Source organism: Raphanus sativus, chromosome 6, assembly GCF_000801105.2.
Source record: "Raphanus sativus cultivar WK10039 chromosome 6, ASM80110v3, whole genome shotgun sequence".
Taxonomy (NCBI): domain Eukaryota; kingdom Viridiplantae; phylum Streptophyta; class Magnoliopsida; order Brassicales; family Brassicaceae; genus Raphanus; species Raphanus sativus.
Window position 1 is genome coordinate 28,006,666 of NC_079516.1, and position 19,223 is coordinate 28,025,888.

The following is a 19,223-nucleotide window of genomic DNA, read 5'->3' on the forward strand; positions in this document are numbered from 1 at the left end:
CACTATAAAGAAATAATATTTTCTGCTAAAAAAAAATAAACAGTATTAAAAATCTAATCCAATAAATATAAATAATGAAGGATTTTATTTGAACCTAATAAATTCATCACTCATGAATTAGGGGGGTTATTGGTTTTAGAATTCTGAAAGAATTCTAAAATTTTAAGAATCTATTGTTATTGGTTTATGGACTTTTAAAATCTTTCCAAAATCCATTGTTATTGGTTTTAAGACTTTTAAATTCTATTCAAATCTTTTATTATTCAAAAAGTTTAGTTATTGTTGATTTTGTTATTCTATTAAATTCTCTTATTATTGGAAGGTAAATTCTTTATGTTTTTACTCATAAGACTAGATTTTGAAAATACCATGTATACACATAAGATTTTAAAATCTGTGTAATAATAAAAACATACACGTATGGCATACTCATCAGTCTCTGTAACTCATTATATATTTTTCTTGTTTGACTAATGATATACGACATTGTCGGTGAACTTTCGTTTGATAAAACAACCATTTGGTACAATAATGATGAAGATACCAAAATCATATAACAGTCATCTGGGAAGAAAACAAACAAAAAGTCATAGGAAAAAAAAAGAATAGAAACATACCAAACGTAACACAAATAAACGACCAAGATGTATTTGGAATCAAATGCTGGTATAGACCAGAAGGTGCCAAAAAAATCTGATATGGACCACTTGTATTTTTATTTAAAAATGAATTAAAAATAATTCGAAAATAAGACAAAAAGACCATAAAACCTAAGAACTTAAACTTATTTACATAACCCAACCATTTAAACCCACTAACCCGACCCGACTTGCTAACCCTAAATTCCCAATCTCTCCCATTTTCTTCGATTTCAAAGCACTGAAACACCTATAACCAACCCACGATTCTATTCCTCAATTTCTCAACTTGATTTCCATTTCAAAACACCCAGATCAAGCATCAATAATCCAACAGTGTGTTTCATTCAACAATGTCACCAAAAACAAGACTCGCCGAGATGAAAGAGAAAGAAGGAGTGCCGGAGAAGGTGACAGACGAGTCGCCGGCGAAGAAAAAAAAATCTGCGACGGAATCGAAGAAAAAAGCTATGGCGGAGGCAAAGAAGAAGGATTCCACCATAGAAAAAAGAAAAGCAGCGGTGAAAAAAAGAAGAGAGGCCATGAAGAGGAAGAGAGTGGCGAAGAAGAAGAGTAGTGAAGTGGAGAAGAAGAAGAGGAGTGAAACCGCAGAGAAGAGGAAGCGAGACAGTAGTGCCGACGTTGGATCCTCACCGAGTCCAACGAAGAGGGCTCGGAACACCGCTTCTCCACCGGAACATCACGGCGAGAATTCCCCGACACCATCAGCGGAATTGCCTTCTCAGGTCGATATAGATGGTACACCAAGCCAAGCGCTTCCGAGTCAGCCACAGAGATCACCTATTCAGGCACCTACTGAGGCGGATAATCCACTACAACCTCCAGTTTCAGACACTTCCAGAAAGAGCCCTTCACGTCATGTAAACGACAACGATGAGGAGCTTAGATCTAACAACAGAGACTCACCCCCACCCGAGGCTGCCATTGACAATGAAGCGCAAAGAATGGTACACAATTCAATTTAAAATGGTTTTGATTGAGTGGTTCAACTAGTAATAATATGTTGTAACTAGTCAAATAAATGAATGAAACTAAAAGAGTGAATATGGTGCAACTGAAAATAATATGTTATAAACATAATGCGTGCAACTAGTATAAATTGTCTTACTGGTACAACTACACATCTTATACGTAGTCTGACAGGTACAACTAGAGAAGTATTACTTGTGCAACTCATTTAGTTTATTATGTATAACTGGTTTAACTAGATGGTGTTGTTTTCCTAATAACTAGGCTTACTGGTACAACCAGTAATATTTTTTTTAGTTTAATTAGTGTAACTGGTACAACTAAGTGATTTTGTGTTGTATAACTCAGTTATTTATTCAGTGTATTTTGTGTTTTAATTTTTGTTTTCAGCAGGTTGGAGAGGAGAGTATGGCCGTAGAACCAATGAGACCTGTTGATTTTTTCTTTCAGCCGAGTAAGTATGGGACGGTTTGTAAGCTCTCCTCAAGGTGCAGCCAACACGATTTTCTCGAGAAAATTGATAAATTTGAGGAGTCAGAGAAGAGTTGGTTTAAGAATCACCCTCAGTTCAAGCATTTATTTCACATGGATTGTTGCCAATATAGAAAGGTTCAGGGACTGTGGATGTTGCTACTTCGTTGTATGCATACGAAAAAGGATCGACAAGCTTGGTTTGGAGTAAACGGTGTTCCAATTAGATACTCAATCAGAGAACATGCACTCCTCTCTGGTTTACACTGTGGAACATACCCTGAAAACTATCCGAGCATAGAGAAGATGAAGTTTGCGAGCAAAGGGAGGATGAAGTTTGCGACAAAGCATTTTAAGCACTTGCAGAAGGAGACTACAAAGAAGAAGGGGAAGAAACAGGGTCTGAGAGTGACAGAAACGGATGTCTTAGAGAAGCTTCTGAAGATGAAGGCTGAGGAGGGTAGTGATGAGCGTTTGAAGATGGCGGTTCTTTACTTTTTGACCAGAGTAATAAGAGGAAGGTCAAGAAATGGGTACTTCATTGAGCCTTTCATTCTCCAGGCAGTAAATGATCTGGATTTTTGCATTAAGTTTCCATGGGGCCGTTACACATTTGATGATTGCATGAAGGAGATTTTTCACTTTCGGGATCATTTTGCTATGAAAGAGCTCGAAGATAATATGCAGTGGACATTTCCTGGGTTTATTAACCCTTTGGAGGTACATGGATTATATTTATCATAAGCATATTTGTTATTATATAACTAATATGATTGTGTGAAATGATGTGCAGATATTGGCTTTTGAATGTATCCCTGTCCTTAGGGAACGTTTCAGAGATCCTGATCCAAACTGTCTCCCAGATTGCCCAAGAATGTGCAAATGGAAGTACAAGAGGACTGGGACAACAGGGTTTCCATTAGAGGATATTTATCAAGCGCTTGGAAACACAAAGGTAAAAGATTTTAATTTTTAAGAATTGTTTATGATATTTTTTCAAGTTCATATTTAGTTTTAAATGTGATTTGTTGTTGACCATATTTCAGGTGATTTCAAGTTCATGACTCTGGAAGAACGTGGAGCTGATAGATGATTTGGATAAGCAAGACATAGCCGTTGACGGTTGGAACCGGATCCTTGTAGAACCTGAGGGAAAAATATTTTGGGAGGATCTGTTCGAGATGGATGTGAGGACCCGGCGGACCAGACAACAACAGTCTGAGCCTCATCGTATCTTAGGACAGGCGGAAGAAAGGGTTTGTGAGGAACCCGAGGTAGGGGGAGAGCCCGGTCCTGAGAGTGTAAAAGAGTTGGAGTTGAGATTGAACAAGAGAATGGACGACGGATTTGCATTGAGGGACGAAACAATTCGTCTTCTGGCAGCAAGAGTAAAGGAGTTGGAACAAGACAAGATTCAAAGAGAAAATTGGCCATTCCAATTTGGTGAATATGAAACCGGTGAGGCTTCAAGAGGCGCAAGAAGAGGTAATTGGTTTTATAATTGCTTTAGTTTTGATATTGAATTTGCATTGGGTTTGTTTTGATGTTGAATTTGCTTTGGGTTTATTATGTCGTAGATAATATTGGCGATTATGAGTATGAGAAGGATGGTGAGGTAGTGGCCGAGAAAGATGGTGAGAAGGAGGGCAGAGACAAGGATGGTGAGGTAATGGCCGAGAAAGATGGTGATAAAGAGGCTGAGAAAGATGGTGATGAACAGGCTGAGAAAGATGGTGACGAGACAGAGGCTGAGAAGGAGTACAAGACAGAAGCTGAAAAGGATGGCGAGAATGAGGGCGAGATAGAGGCTGAGAAGAAAGACGAGACAGAGACTCAGAAGGAGGGCGGGACAGAGGCTGACAAGGAGGGTAAGGAAGCTGAGAAGGGTGGCGACATAGAGGCTGACAAGATGATGGAAGGTAAGAATCTGTTGTAGATGTAATCTTTTTATGGAATTTAATTTGTTGTTTTATCTTGTAGATGATTATGCGGAAAACTCGCCATCTACACTTGAAGTGATGGCAGAAGCTGCTGAGAAATTCGAGAAAGAAGTTCATGAGAAGGCTGCTGCAAAGAAAGCTTCTGCAGAGAAGGTAGCTAGCACTACAAGAAAACAACATTTTGGCGAGGAAAGTTAACGAGGAAATATAATCCTCGTAAATTTACGAGGAACTTACGAGGAATTTACAAAGAAAGAAATAAACCTCGTTATTTCCTCGTAAACTAACGAAGACAATATTTCGTCGTAAAGCCCACGTAAAGCTTGCATTATCTTTACGAGGAAAAGTGGAAATATACTTTCCTCGTTAAATCAACGTAAATTTACGTCACCTTTACGAGGAAATGATATACGTGAACTTAACGAGGAATTTTAAAGCACGTTTTTTTTGGCTACCTACCTTTTCCTCGCAAATTCATCGCAAAACTTCAACTACCAGATTCGAAAATTTTCTATATTGTCGTTGGCTGCTAGAATGATGAATATTAAAACTGATCACAATCTACCTGAAAGTTGCATGAATGAATGGGCAGACTTGTTCAAAGAGTATTTGCCGGAAGACAATGTGTCTGCTGATTCTTATTATGAGATTCAGAAACTGGTGTATAGTCTTGGGTTGCCTTCGGAGATGATAGATGTTTGCATCGACAACTGCATGATCTACTGGGGAAATGATGAGAAGTTAGAAGAATGTCGATTCTGCAAGAAGCCACGATTCAAGCCGCAAGGACGGGGACGTAATAGGGTACCGTGGTACCTACCAATTACAGACAGATTGAAATGATTGTACCAACCAGAGCAGACTGCTGGAAAGATGAGATGGCATGCCGAGCATACTCAGACGGATGGTGAGATGACACATCCATCAGATGCAAGAGCCTGGAAACATTTTAACAAAGTATATCCGGAATTCGCTAGCAATATCCGGAATGTGTATCTCGGATTATGCACAGATGGATTTAGTCCATTCGGAATGTCAGGGAGACAATATTCATTGTGGCCAGTCTTTCTTACGCCATACAACCTGCCACCGGAGATGTGCATGCAACGGGAGTTGCTATTCTTGACCATATTAATACCTGGTCCGAAACATCCTAAAAGGTCGCTGGATGTTTTCCTGCAACCACTGATAAAAGAGTTGAAGGATTTGTGGTCAACAGGGGAGAGGACGTATGACTGCTCAACGAAGACGAATTTCACTATGCGAGCGATGCTTTTGTGGACCATAAGTGACTTTCCTGCCTATGGGATGTTGTCGGGATGGACTACACATGGGAGATTAGCTTGTCCATATTGTAATGGAGCGACAGATGCGTTTCAACTGAAGAATGGGAGGAAGACAAGTTGGTTCGATTGTCATCGTAGATTTCTTCCCATTGGCCATCCGTACCGAAGAAACAAGACATTGTTTAGGCACAAAAGGGTTGTGAGAGACACTCCTCCTCCATATTTAACTGGAGAAGAAACTGAAAAGCAACTCGATTACTATGGAGCTTTGGAAACAGTTCCTCGTGGTGGTAATTGGCATGTTCCCCCTAATATGCCTGATTCTTACGGTGTTCATCACAACTGGCACAAGAAGAGTATATTTTGGGAGTTGCCATATTGGAAGGATCTTCTTCTGCGCCACAACCTCGATGTGATGCATATAGAGAAAAATTTCTTTGAGAACATCATGAATACAATATTGAATGTCCCGGGGAAGACAAAAGACAACATAAAATCGAGGTTAGACTTGCCGGATATTTGCTCAAGAAGCGAGTTACATATAAACAGCAATGGGCAAGTTCCTGTTCCGATATTCAGATTGTCTTCAGAAAAAAAGTCGGTGTTGTTCAACTGGGTAGCATCAGAAGTGAAATTCCCCGATGGGTATGTTTCAAATCTGTCTAGATGCGTTGAAAAGGGTCAAAAGTTCTCCGGGATGAAGAGTCATGACTGTCATGTCTTTATGCAACGACTACTTCCCTTTGCTTTTGCGGAGCTACTTCCTACAAACGTACATGAAGCACTTGCAGATACTATATTTATTATTGCAGTTATTTTATATATAATGATTTAGTTTGAAATATATATGACTAATATGTGTATAATTGTTTTTGGAATATACAAGGCATTGGAGCATTTTTCAGGGATCTGAGCACCCGCACCCTTAAAGTAGAAGTCGTGGAACAGCTTCAAGAGAACATTCCCATCTTATTGTGCAACTTGGAGAAGATATTTCCTCCTGGGTTTTTTGACGTAATGGAGCATCTAGCTGTCCACCTTCCATATGAGGCATTGCTTCGTGGACCTGTACATTACGGATGGATGTATCAGTATGAGCGAGCCATGAAATATTTGAAGGGAAAAGCAAAGAACCTTGCAAAGGTTGAAGGTTCTATAATTGCTGGAAGTTTGACGGAAGAAACTTCTCACTTCACATCGTACTACTTTGCGTCAAAAGTACGTACTCGGAAAAGAGCTCCAAGGAGATATTATGATGGTGGTGTCGCGCCAACATACGCAGTTGCTGGTGTTCCAGACATCTTTAGCCAGATTGGGCGACTGGGTGGAAAATCAAAAGAGGTTTGGTGGTCGAGTGAAGAAGACGCTCATAGTGCACACACCTATATTCTACTTAATTGTGAGGATCCATTGATTCGTTATTTTGAAAGGTAACATAAATGGACACGTATATATAAATTAACACATATATATAATTGCCAAATATTAATTAATATAAAATGTGATTTTACAGCCTATTTGTTTCACAAGTCGAAGAAACATTCCCTGGTATATCCACAACTGACGTAGACAAAAGGAAAGATCAACACTTTATAAAGTGGTTGAAGAGTCAGGTATTAACTCAAACTCTTTATTCATAAATGATTTGTATTTTAACGTTCACTTTGTTTTTGCAGGTTGATTTTGACGACGATGCAGATTATCCTAAGTGGTTACATGAAGTAATTCAATCTCCACATGTAAAGGTCACCACTTCACAGATGTATTTCACACGAGGCTATACTTTTCACACATATGAGTATGGTAGACAGCGGGCGACCAGTAACTATGGAATATGTGTGAAAGGGGAAACCGATTTCTACGGTATCTTGACAGAGATTATCGAAGTGGAATTTCCAGGGATATTGAAGCTGAAATGCGTCCTCTTCAAATGTGAGTGGTTCGACCCCGTCGTCAACAGAGGTGTTCGGTTTAACAAATTCGGTGTAGTTGATGTCAATGGTGGACGAAGGTACAACAAATTCTTTATTTGGCATACATGAGCAGAATAAGCTTACTTCTATGTTTTCTTTATTTTCAGGTACAACAAATTCGAGCCTTTCATCTTAGCTTCACAAGCAGATCAAGTTAGCTACCTTCCATACCCTCGGATGAGAGAATCGGGAATAAATTGGTTATCCGTGATCAAAGTTACACCTCGAGGAAGAATCATAAGTGGAGAAGAACCACCATTGCAAGAAGAACAGATAAATGAAGTCGAGGAACCTGAACAACAAATTGATGACATTCTTCTCATTGATCCGCATAATCATGAGTATGAAGATCTTACCGACGATGGCACAGACGAAGCTGTTGAAGACGAGTTTAATGAAAATGATGATGTTTCTAGTGATGACGAAAATGTATCCGATTGATGTATTTGTGTTTTAATATGATTGATTTTCAGACTTAATGCATGTGATTCGATTATAAAGAAAAAAAATATTGAGTTTGAGGTTTTGAATGAAAAATAAAAGATTGAGGTTTGGGATTGGAATATGAAGAGTAGAAGATAGGAAAGATGGTGTTTGTGGTTTGGGGTTTTTGATTTTAGAGGTTTAGAAAGAAAACCTCGTTAATTCCTCGTAATTTACGACAAAATAACGAGGAAAGTAGAAAAAAAGAAATACACGGGCCTCGTTAATTCCACGTAAGCGCAAATCGTCGTAACGACCTCGTAAGCTTACGTGGAATTAACGAGGCTTTCTTTTTTTTTTAGTTCCTCGTTATTTTCTCGTGGGCTTACGAGGTTTTAACGAGATATGTTGTCTAAACCCCTAAACCCTAAACCCCAAACCCCATCTTTCTTATCTATTTTGTCTAAATCCCAAACTCCAAACCCCATTAATAATTTTATAATTTTCAAAAGATTATATTTTTAAATCTTCAAAAGATTATATTTTTAAATCTTCAAAAGATTATATTTTCAAATCTTCAAATGATTATATTTTCAAATCTTCAAATGATTATATTTTCAAATCTTCAAATGATTATATTTTCAAATCTTCAAATGATTATATTTAAATAAATAATTTGATTTTGTATAAGTTTAAATTAGGAAGAAGAGATTGATATTAGAAGTTAAAGAATTGTGATTATAAATTTTGAGGTTTGAAATGTTAAGAATATTGAGTTTTGAGGTTTTGAATGAAAAATAAAAGATTGAGGTTTGGGATTGGAATATGAAGAGTAGAAGATAGGAAAGATGGTGTTTGTGGTTTGGGGTTTTTGATTTTAGAGGTTTAGAAAGAAAACCTCGTTAATTCCTCGTAATTTACGACGAAATAACGAGGAAAGTAGAAAAAAAGAAATACACGGGCCTCGTTAATTCCACGTAAGCGCAAATCGTCGTAACGACCTCGTAAGCTTACGTGGAATTAACGAGGCTTTCTTTTTTTTTTAGTTCCTCGTTATTTCCTCGTGGGCTTACGAGGTTTTAACGAGATATGTTGTCTAAACCCCTAAACCCTAAACCCCAAACCCCATCTTTCTTATCTATTTTGTCTGAATCCCAAACTCCAAACCCCATTAATAATTTTATAATTTTCAAAAGATTATATTTTTAAATCTTCAAAAGATTATATTTTTAAATCTTCAAAAGATTATATTTTCAAATCTTCAAATGATTATATTTTCAAATCTTCAAATGATTATATTTTCAAATCTTCAAATGATTATATTTTCAAATCTTCAAATGATTATATTTAAATAAATAATTTGATTTTGTATAAGTTTAAATTAGGAAGAAGAGATTGATATTAGAAGTTAAAGAATTGTGATTATAAATTTTGAGGTTTGAAATGTTAAGAATATTGAGGTTTGAGGTTTTGAATGAAAAATAAAAGATTGAGGTTTGGGATTGGAATATGAAGAGTAGAAGATAGGAAAGATGGTGTTTGTGGTTTGGAGTTTTTGATTTTAGAGGTTTAGAAAGAAAACCTCGTTAATTCCTCGTAATTTACGACGAAATAACGAGGAAAGTAGAAAAAAAGAAATACACGGGCCTCGTTAATTCCACGTAAGCGCAAATCGTCGTAACGACCTCGTAAGCTTACGTGGAATTAACGAGGCTTTCTTTTTTTTTTAGTTCCTCGTTATTTCCTCGTGGGCTTACGAGGTTTTAACGAGATATGTTGTCTAAACCCCTAAACCTTAAACCCCAAACCCCATCTTTCTTATCTATTTTGTCTGAATTCCAAACTCCAAACCCCATTAATAATTTTATAATTTTCAAAAGATTATATTTTTAAATCTTCAAAAGATTATATTTTTAAATCTTCAAAAGATTATATTTTCAAATCTTCAAATGATTATATTTTCAAATCTTCAAATGATTATATTTAAATAAATAATTTGATTTTGTATAAGTTTAAATTAGGAAGAAGAGATTGATATTAGAAGTTAAAGAATTGTGGTTATAAATTTTGAGGTTTGATATGTTATGAATATATGAAGTAGAATATAAGAAAGATGGGGTTTAAGGTTTGGGGTTTAGAGTTTAGAGGTTTAGAAAATAACCTCGTTAATAACTCGTAACTTACGAGGCATTTACGAGGAACAGAAAGACGGGCCTCGATATTTCATCGTTTTATTTGGGACGGGCCTCGCAATTTCCTCGTAAGGTTACGAGGGTTTTACGAGGAACAAAAAGACGGGCCTCGCTAATTTATCGTTTAATTTGGGACGGGCCTCGCAATATCCTCGTAAGCTTACGAGGTTTTTACGAGGAAGAGGAACACGGGCCTCTTTAATTCCTCGTAAACTTACGAGGAAATTGCGAGACCTCCGTAAGTTATATATACAACCTCACAAACCTCACACTGTCCATTCCTCCCAACTTCCTCTCCACTTCCTCCCCATTTCGTCTCCAACTCCTTCCCCATTCCTCTCTCCTCCGAAAATGGTAATTTCCTCGCCCGCTTTATTAGTTTAGACAATTTAGATAGGTGGTTAGTTTAGGTGGTTAGTTTAGAGAATTTAGATAGGTTTACGGATTTTATGTTCGTTAGATAGATTTTTAAATTATTGATGATAGCTTTTTAATTATTGATGATCATAATCTCAAAAAAATATATTTTTGCAGGTTCGCCAGCGCATGCTTTCTGCTCACTACAGGGAGATATTCGGTGAGCCTGGTAGTCAGTTAGACCCGCCAGGTTCTTCTTCAGGTGCCGGCGGTTCAGGTTCTTCGGATCAGGAGTCTGTTCCCGAGACTCAGCATTTCTTCCCTCCGATGCCTCCTCCGATGGCTCAGCCGATGGCTCAGCCGATGCCTCAGCCGATGGCTCAGCCGATGGCTCCTCCGATGGCTCCTCCGGTGCCTCCTCCGATGGCTCCTCCTGAGATCCCCGCCGCTGTTCATTCCGATCTCATGGTGCCACCTACTGTTCCCTTCTCGCAGTACACTGTCGAGGATATTCTCGGTATGCCAGGCAGAGCTGGTTTACCAATCATAGACCCCGACAGACCCGACGGGACTTTATGGTAAGTGTATTTTTTAAATAATTATTTTAATTTATAACTTCATTAAATAATTTAAATTTTCATTTTTTCCAGGTTTGGGGTTGACAATTCCCTTGCGACAGATGTAACCGAGACGATTAAAGGTTACTTCTCCATGGCGCATCCAAACTGGAAATTGACGCCGATCTACATCCGAAAGACGTGGTTCAAGATTTACGCTGTAAGTAATTCTATTAATTAAATTTTTTTTTTATTAACTAATTATTAAATTTTTTTTGCAGCAAAAGTATCATTGGTCCATCGGGGTCAGTGAGAGAGTGAGGAAGGCGTTTTACGAGAAGGCGCAAGTTCGCTTGTCGGACACGGTTTGCAACTGGAAGGGTGCCTGGATCGTCAAGGGGTACACCCGTGGCAAACCCGCTGAGCTTACCACGGATGTTTGGGACGGCCTCATCCGTTACTGGAAGGATCCTCACTCCATTAGGATCGCAAACATTTGTGCTGCCGCCCGTAACACGGTAGACGAGCACGGTAACGGCCCAATGCTACACTCTACGGGCCAAAAACCACATGCCGGTGTCCGTTTGAAAATGGTACGTAATTAAATATTTAATTTTTTAATTATTATTTTTAATATAATTAAATATATTTCTAACAATTTTCTTAAATGTTTTTAGGCCAAAGAGTTGGGACGTCTCCCGACTCTTCCGGAACTTTACGAGCGGACCCACAAGAACAAGGCGGACCAGTTTTTAGATGGCAAGTCCGAGCAAATCTAAAACAACGTAATTTCTCGGGTTGAGGAGCGCCAGACTCAGCTGACCCAGCAGTCCGGCGACGGATTACCAGTTACCTTATCCACAACTGAAGTGGATAAGATTTACGAGGAGGTAAATTTTTTAACATTATATCTTTTTAATTATTAATTGATTAAATTTACCTTTTAAATTTAACTAACAAATATAATTTTTTTGTTTTTAAGGTTTTCCCTAAGAAAAAGGGACGTACGTTGGGGATCGGTTCCGTCAATGATGTCCCGAGAGCGACATCATCTTATGCTCAGAGACAGACCGAAGAAGTCACTCAGTTGCGTTCCGAGCTGGGCGAGACCAAAAGCCGTGTGAGTGGACTCGAAGCCTTCATCGACGTTATAGCGTCCACAAATCCGGAATGGGAAGCTTTGTTGAGGAACATGAAACAACAAAATCCCATTCCAGGCGAGTCATCGGGCACACATAACGAGGAGGATGTTACGAGGAGGAGCGAGGAATTCTACGAGGCGATGAACGAGCCTTAGTTTTTTTAGTTTTTTTTCGGTTTATGTATTATAAAATCCAAAACTTAATTATATATAAAATATTTTGTTGCTTCTGAATTTTATTTAAAATTTATTTATAAATCCAATATTTAAATACTTTTATTTTGTTAAATTAATAATTATTATAGTTATCAAATAATATTTTATTAATTCAAAAAATGGAAGTCTACGAGTTATTTACGACGAAAAGGTTTCCGAGGAATTTACGAGGAAAGGCTTTCGAGGTTTTTACGAGGAAAGGCTTTCGAGGTCTTTACGAGGAAAGGCTTTCGAGGTTTTTACGAGGAAAACCTTTCAACGATTCTACATCGATTTTACGAGGAAATCTTTTCAAGGATATTACATCGAATTTACGAGGATATGATTTCAAGGATCTTACGTGTAAGTAACGACGCGTGTTTCGCGTGGTTTGTACGAGGAATCTCGGCGAGTGATTTACGAGGAAATGGGGCGAGGAACTTACGACGAAATATTAACTTCGTCTTTACGAGGAAATAAAAAACTCGCTACACTACGAGGAAATGGCGACGACTCCTTTGTTACGACGGACGATAAACGACGAAAAGCTTTTCCTCGTTAATTCCTCGTAAACATCCTTTTACGAGGAATTAACGAGGAAAATGGCCCTCGTTAATTATTTGTTTTCTTGTAGTGTAGTGATAAAGAAAAAGATGGCGATGAGAAGGAGACAAGGCCGAAGAGGATCCATAAACCTTCTCGTCAGCTCAAGTCTCCGTACCAGGCAAATTAATAGCTATTTGGAATAGCTTATGTCTGACATGTTTCTTTTGATGTTATGTTCCAGCTAAAACTTATGTCTGACTTATGACTTATGTTTCTGTTGTGTTAAAACATATGACTTATGCTTTTGTTGTATTAAAAGATATGACTTATGTTTCTGTTTCTGTTTCCTTTGTGTTATGTTAAAACAGGTAAAACATGTATTATGGAATAACTAATAAAACAGGTATAACTAAGTGATTTTGTTTAAAAGTGGTACGACTAGTACAACTACGTAATAACATTGCAGTTTTCCAACTTGATTGCAAATTTAAAACGTGTTACACTAAAACAATATGCACATTTAAAATGTTTTAGTTATACATAGTTGTACTAGTTTATTAGTTGTACAAGTTTGTACATAGTTGTACTAGTTTATTAGTTGTACAAGTTTGTACATAGTTGTATTTTGGCAGTGAAATCAGAAAATATTAGTTGTATCATATAAAAAATATAATTACCTTAGTTGTACCACTTCTTTATGTTTATATGTCTTTGCCCGAATACAATGAAATCATCACAATTGTTAAAATACTTGTCATGTATGTTTTGCAAAAAAATATGTGGTAAACAAGTTAACAAACCTTAAAAGTATATGGTAGATCATGGAAACTTATGTGATGGTGTTAGGAAAAAAAAAATATGAAACACAATCAAACTATCCAAACACTTACCAATTTGACCATTTGATTGTTTTATTAATATGGAATACCCAAAAATATATTTAAATTTTCAGAACCTGCATAGTTATACTAGTTATACTAGTCTCACAGCTCTAATAAACTAGACATAGTTGTACTAGTAATACGAGTACAACATGTAGTGGTTTTACTAGTTGTACCAGTATGACAACACAGAAACATGATTATTATGTTATATTAAGTTTTATCAGTTGTACATGTACTACCTGATAGAAACAACACATTACATAGACAAGTGATAATTGCAATATCCATGGATCGCCAATGGGTACACCTCGTGTACTTTCTTGATGATGCTTTGGTTTCTATCAGTACAAAATACAAGCTGAGGATCATCTGGTATCAAAGTTTTCAGTGTAGTCAAAAACCACTCCCAGCTCGCATTTTTCTCACCATCTACTACCGCAAAAGCGAGAGGATAATGATGATGGTCTGGATCCTGAGCAGTGGCAATGAGAAGCACTCCTTTGTACACACCCTTCAGGTGAGTTCCATCCATTATTATCACTTTCCTCATCGCCTTAAACCCTTCAATGCAAGCTCCGAGCGCGAAGAACATATACTTGAACTGGTTCGTCTCATCCACTACTAACCGTGTGATGGTATCAGGATTCATCTTTTCTAACATGTACAAGTAAGATGGGAGTCTAGCAAAACTCTCCTCAGGGTTACCACGCAGATCACTGACAGCTTGGTGTTTCCCTCTCAAAGCCGTAGAATATGAAACCTTGACACCTAGTTTGTTCTTTACCAAACTTATGAGAGTCTTTGGATCTGGAGTCTTGAATTGGCCTGGATAATCTGCGTGAACCACTGATGCGACCATACTTGGTGTGCCTCTTTTCCCCCTCTTGGTTATGCTTCCCTCTCCCCGAGAACATGTATGCATCTTTCTATACATTCTGATAGTGAAAAAAATAGATTTTTTCAGCTTTGCAGCTCGTAAATACCATCTGCATCCAACTCCACGACATTTCAATACATACAGATTAGGATTCGACTTCAATATATCAACCTCAAAACAATTCGAATGCACTCCTTTGTCCACTAAATCCCTCACTTCATCCTTAGTCGCAAATTCTTGATGCAAACTCATATCAATACCATCATCCCACTCAATATTGACAACTGGTTCTTCAGCTGGTGTAACAGCCGCCATCTCCTCTCTGTCATCCATTTCATCAACCTCTTCATTGCTTTTCTCATGCTCATACCCATCTGATTGTTTTTGAGGAACAATTGCCAACTCCTCAACTCCAACCATACCATCATTAGCTCTGCCACCATTATGAATTTCCTCATTCATAGAGAACTGCTCATTACTCTGATTTTCTGAGACAATTTCGGAAAGCTCCACGTGCAAGACACTACGCCGGTTTTTCTTATCTACCTCCATTAAATATCCTAAAACATCTTCATCATCCAGAATATAGGAAGGCCTCTTATTATTATCCACGACCAGAGGAAAGTAACTCAGTTGAAGCTTTGTCGCAACTACATCAATATTCATTTTCTTGCATATTCTATCAACCAAGCGAGAATAAGTAATCTCCTCATATCTTCCTTTCATCACTAATGTAGAAATATGCCGGTCTCCACCATGATCAAAATGTATCACCACAGCTCCACCACTATCCATAGTTCCTGAAAAGGAGAAAAAAACCAACATTACCACTTAATAGGTATACAAGTTATACGAGTTCTAGGTAGCTAAAATGCTGTTATACTAGTATTACCAGTTAGACTGGTTTACATGTAACAGTAGTAATAAGTTATACTAGTAATACAAGTTATACTACGTTCACTTAGGCACATGATTACTGTAAGTTATACAAGTTCTACCCATACTCATTCAATGTTACTTAGACTTGTACCAGGTTTACTAGTTGTACGTTTCGTATAAACAATATTAGTAATACTAGTTCTGCCGGTTTTACTACTTTATTTTTGTAAGCTGTACCAGTGTAACTGGTCATTAACTAATTTTAACTTAAAAGTTGCACCAGTTGTACCATAGATAAAAACGATTTATTCTACAATATTATGCTTTATACTATAACAACGTTATATTAAACTTTAGAAACTGACTCATAACGTTAACATATATATTATGTGAGTAAACCAAAACAGAAAAACAATAAAAAAAAAAGAGACAAAGAAGAGTGAGAGAGAAAGAGAGGGAGAAAGTATACACACACTTACCTAGCAATTTCAGAACCAAAAACGACTCACATGTGCTGTTTCAAGGCGTTGTAAGCTGTAGGAAGACCCTAAGAAACAGAAGTAAAGGTTTGTGGATGAAGAGTTGGAGAAGGGAGCTTTGGTTGGTGAATGAAATGAATTTTCATGGTAGTTGGACAGTGAAATGAAGAAGAAGAAGATGAATTAAATTTATGGTGGGACCCAGGCGAGAGAGAGAAGGAGAGTGAGAGATCTGACGGTTGAGATTATAACATAAGGGAAATATCTAATGGTTGAGGGGTGAGTTTCATTAATGGCATTGTTTGTAATTATTTCATTCCTTTTCTTATATAGATCTGACGGCTCACAATATAAGAGAGAGGAGCTCATCTAATGGTCCATATTGAAAGTCATTAATGGCAAAATGGTAATTTTCTTCTCCTTGGTCCATACAGATTATTTTTGGATGCTGTAGAATGCTTTTTGATCATTTGGTCCATACGAGATTTTAGTCCATGTATTTGTCTACATCGACACATAAAACCATAATATCAATAAAAATGAGCTGTTTCACCATCACCCTTGACTTCCATTTTGTAGTGCATCTGTCCACATATTGGAAGCTATCATGTTTCTCCAGTTATTAGCAAATTCTCGTTGTTGAGATTCAAGAGTACATACATCTTCAGTGCCTATTTCTCCATTTTCTTCTTCTTCTTCTTCATTGTTTTCATTGATCACTTCTTCTGAAAAAATATCTGATTGACACTCTTTACGTAGAAAGTTATGCAATCCAGCACAAGCCAAAACTAACTCTGCCTGTGTCTTGAAAGCGAAAGGAGGTGCAGATTTAAAAATTAGAAATCGAGATTTGAAGATACCAAATATTCTTTCAATCACATTTCTTAAAGACGCATGCCGCAAATTGAATAACTCTTTCTGGTTGCTGGGATCACGACCTTCACCCCTAAAGTCTTGTAGATGATACCGAGTACTTCTAAATGGAGCTAGGAATTTCCGACGGTTGGCAAACCCACAATCAGCTAGATAAAATTTTCCTAGAGAATTTAAACATCAGAAAATCAGTTATATAAACACAGAATATTCTCATAATATGAAATTAAAAATAGCACCCATACCTTCTGGAACTTCTAGTCTGCAAGTGCTTCTTGTTAGAGCATCACTTAATATTTTTGAATCATGAGCTGAACCTTCCCACCCACTAAGAACATACATGAATTCTAGATCAAAATTGCAGGTCGCAAGAACATTTTGTGACACAAATCCTTTACGATTACGATAGCTTGGCACATCACATTTTGGCACTATTGCAAATATATGTGTGTCATCTATTGCTCCAATGCAATCCTGATAAAAATTAAAGATGTCAAACAAAACACATATTTTTTTTAATAATAATACTTTAGACAAAATCAGAACTATGTACCTTGAAGTAAGGATAAAACCTTGTGCTCTCTCTTATCTTTGCACATGTTGTCACGCCGGGCTTTGCCATCAGGTCTGGCGCTAAAGTATTCAGTGATTTTAGAACCTTATGAAAGTTCTCACTAGTGGCAAATACTGATCTCTTGAACGTGTCTATTGTGTAACAATATTTTGAACTCTGGCCGATAGTTAGGAGAAATGTAGCCACCATCTCTTCAACGCATATATTCCGGGTATCTTGCAGACATGTTTTCACCCTTAGAAGATCACATAGCTTGAGAAATGAGCTTGGATACATACGATATAAAGATCGAAAGTGTTCCGGTTCTTCCTTCAATGCTTTTTGAATGTATTCATAACCAATGTTCATGATTGGCTTACGAAGGGGACGTTCTATGCGATTCACAGGTGTCGTAGAGACTCTTGCTATGTTGTCTAGCATTAGTAGCATAATATCCAAATCTGTTTCGTCATCTTCCATATTGGTTGATTCTTCTTCTGTGATCACTTCCATGACAACACACCTACATATATATAATAATATTATTAGAGTAGTGCTCTAAACATAAAGACGTAACATAACGTAAGGACTTACGAAGTAGGACATGCAACTACAAATCATGACTTCACACAAACAAAAGGCTGTTAAAAATGATTAAAAACTACGCACACTAAAATGAGTAACCAACAACAGAGAGAAATGATATAATCCAATTCCAGTTTATTATAAATCAAGCAAATTCAAAAGCAAACAAAAATATCAAATGGTAGCAGTCACAAGTAATAATCCCAATCGTATAAAGCAAAAACAAACAAAATTCAAATGATGAAAATATAAAAAGAAGTCAAGCAGAAGCATGAAGCAACACGTAGAATAATAATCTAATGGTATATGGTCAACAATGGTGGCTAGAAAACAATCTTATGCAACTGAATATATAAAAAGACTAAAATAATGGTAAGAACTAAGAAGAAGTGGAGTACCTGTAGGTAGGTCGAAGAGAAAATCTGTGTCTCAATGTAGTTAGATGATCTCATATATATGGACGAGAAGTACTGTCTCTCATCGAGATTTCTTTTGGAAAATTCCTAGAGTAAATTTTGTTTATTACCATAAAAAGATAAACTTTTTGAAAAAAAATATTCTTCAAATCCATAATTCTCAATAACAATCTATGGAAATCAATGCAAAATATTTGACAGGAATTTAGAGAATATTTGTTGAATCAATTCAACTTTCAAAAATCTGTCAACTTTTAAAATCACTAGACTCTTTCTAAATTCTGGTTTCAATAACCCCCCCTTAATTTATATCCTAGATCACTTGTTGAGTTTCCTTTACCCTATAGAACACTTTTTATCCCTATAACTTTTTTCCTTAACTTATATGTTACATGGAAACGGAAGCGGAAACGCAGAAAGGTAATCGTGTGGAAGCGTAGAAGCGATTTTTTTAAACAAATTAGGAAGCGGAAACGTGTCGAAAGCGTATATTTATATATGTATGTATACACATATTAAAATATAAAAGATTACAAATGTGACTAACAATTATATGATTCAAACTAAAAAAAGATACTCATTTATAATAATTTTAAATGATTTCATGTTAAAACCGTGAAACTATACATAAACTAAGTTTATAAGATATTATTATACTAATTATTTTTAATATTTCGTAAATAATTAACACAATATATTTGAATATAGACGATATATCTCTAATAAACCCTCAATGCATAAAGACAATATATATAGTATTAGTTTTAATGCTTGTATATTTATATTCTCTATTTCACTATTATATAAAAACAATGTTTCTTCTATTTTTATTTATTTATGATATTGTATTTTTTTTAAAAACGGAAGCGTGATTCTAAAATGGAATCGTAAGGTTCCAACGTATTTTTAAAGAGGTATTTTTGGAAGCGCATTGGAAGCGAGATTTCGAGAGCTTCCACAAGCTTCCG

At 36.7% G+C, this 19,223-nt stretch overlaps 4 protein-coding genes across 4 annotated transcripts; 2 read left to right on the forward strand and 2 right to left on the reverse strand.

Annotated features, from left to right (window-relative positions):
- The first annotated feature begins 4,897 nt into the window (after window positions 1–4,897).
- Window positions 4,898–6,297, forward strand: LOC130496437 (uncharacterized). Its single transcript, XM_056988502.1, has 2 exons — window positions 4,898–6,097; window positions 6,212–6,297. Exons 1-2 carry the CDS (start codon window positions 4,913–4,915, stop codon window positions 6,236–6,238), a joined length of 1,212 nt encoding a protein of 403 aa, XP_056844482.1. The 5' UTR covers window positions 4,898–4,912; the 3' UTR covers window positions 6,239–6,297.
- Window positions 6,297–7,921, forward strand: LOC130496438 (uncharacterized). Its single transcript, XM_056988503.1, has 4 exons — window positions 6,297–6,755; window positions 6,839–6,938; window positions 7,002–7,336; window positions 7,406–7,921. The coding sequence occupies exons 1-4, from the start codon at window positions 6,343–6,345 to the stop codon at window positions 7,737–7,739; spliced, it is 1,182 nt and encodes a 393-aa protein (XP_056844483.1). The 5' UTR covers window positions 6,297–6,342; the 3' UTR covers window positions 7,740–7,921.
- Window positions 7,922–13,849: 5,928 nt separating this feature from the next.
- On the reverse strand, window positions 13,850–15,265 carry LOC108808261 (uncharacterized). The gene has a single exon (XM_018580433.1). It carries the CDS (start codon window positions 15,263–15,265, stop codon window positions 13,850–13,852), a length of 1,416 nt encoding a protein of 471 aa, XP_018435935.1.
- A 948-nt stretch (window positions 15,266–16,213) lies between these two features.
- On the reverse strand, window positions 16,214–18,832 carry LOC108808262 (uncharacterized). Its single transcript, XM_056987995.1, has 4 exons — window positions 18,238–18,832; window positions 17,255–17,777; window positions 16,947–17,175; window positions 16,214–16,865 (listed from the first exon to the last, which is right to left on the reverse strand). Exons 2-4 carry the CDS (start codon window positions 17,765–17,767, stop codon window positions 16,384–16,386), a joined length of 1,224 nt encoding a protein of 407 aa, XP_056843975.1. The 5' UTR covers window positions 17,768–17,777; window positions 18,238–18,832; the 3' UTR covers window positions 16,214–16,383.
- Between the last annotated feature and the right edge of the window lie 391 nt (window positions 18,833–19,223).

Bases quoted from the DNA above. Each gene is read 5' to 3' on its own strand.
- LOC108808261 (XM_018580433.1), bottom strand. From the start codon at position 15,265: ATGGATAGTGGTGGAGCTGTGGTGATACATTTTGATCATGGTGGAGAC.
- LOC130496438 (XM_056988503.1), top strand. From the start codon at position 6,343: ATGGAGCATCTAGCTGTCCACCTTCCATATGAGGCATTGCTTCGTGGA. The intron at 6,939-7,001 runs GTATTAACTCAA...TTGTTTTTGCAG, and splicing joins TAAAGTGGTTGAAGAGTCAG to GTTGATTTTGACGACGATGC. The intron at 7,337-7,405 runs GTACAACAAATT...CTTTATTTTCAG, and splicing joins GATGTCAATGGTGGACGAAG to GTACAACAAATTCGAGCCTT.
- LOC130496437 (XM_056988502.1), top strand. From the start codon at position 4,913: ATGAGATGGCATGCCGAGCATACTCAGACGGATGGTGAGATGACACAT. The intron at 6,098-6,211 runs GTACATGAAGCA...GGAATATACAAG, and splicing joins CGGAGCTACTTCCTACAAAC to GCATTGGAGCATTTTTCAGG.
- LOC108808262 (XM_056987995.1), bottom strand. From the start codon at position 17,767: ATGGAAGTGATCACAGAAGAAGAATCAACCAATATGGAAGATGACGAA. The intron at 17,176-17,254 runs GTACATAGTTCT...AATTTTTATCAG, and splicing joins GGTTTTATCCTTACTTCAAG to GATTGCATTGGAGCAATAGA. The intron at 16,866-16,946 runs GTATGGGTGCTA...TAAATTCTCTAG, and splicing joins CAGACTAGAAGTTCCAGAAG to GAAAATTTTATCTAGCTGAT.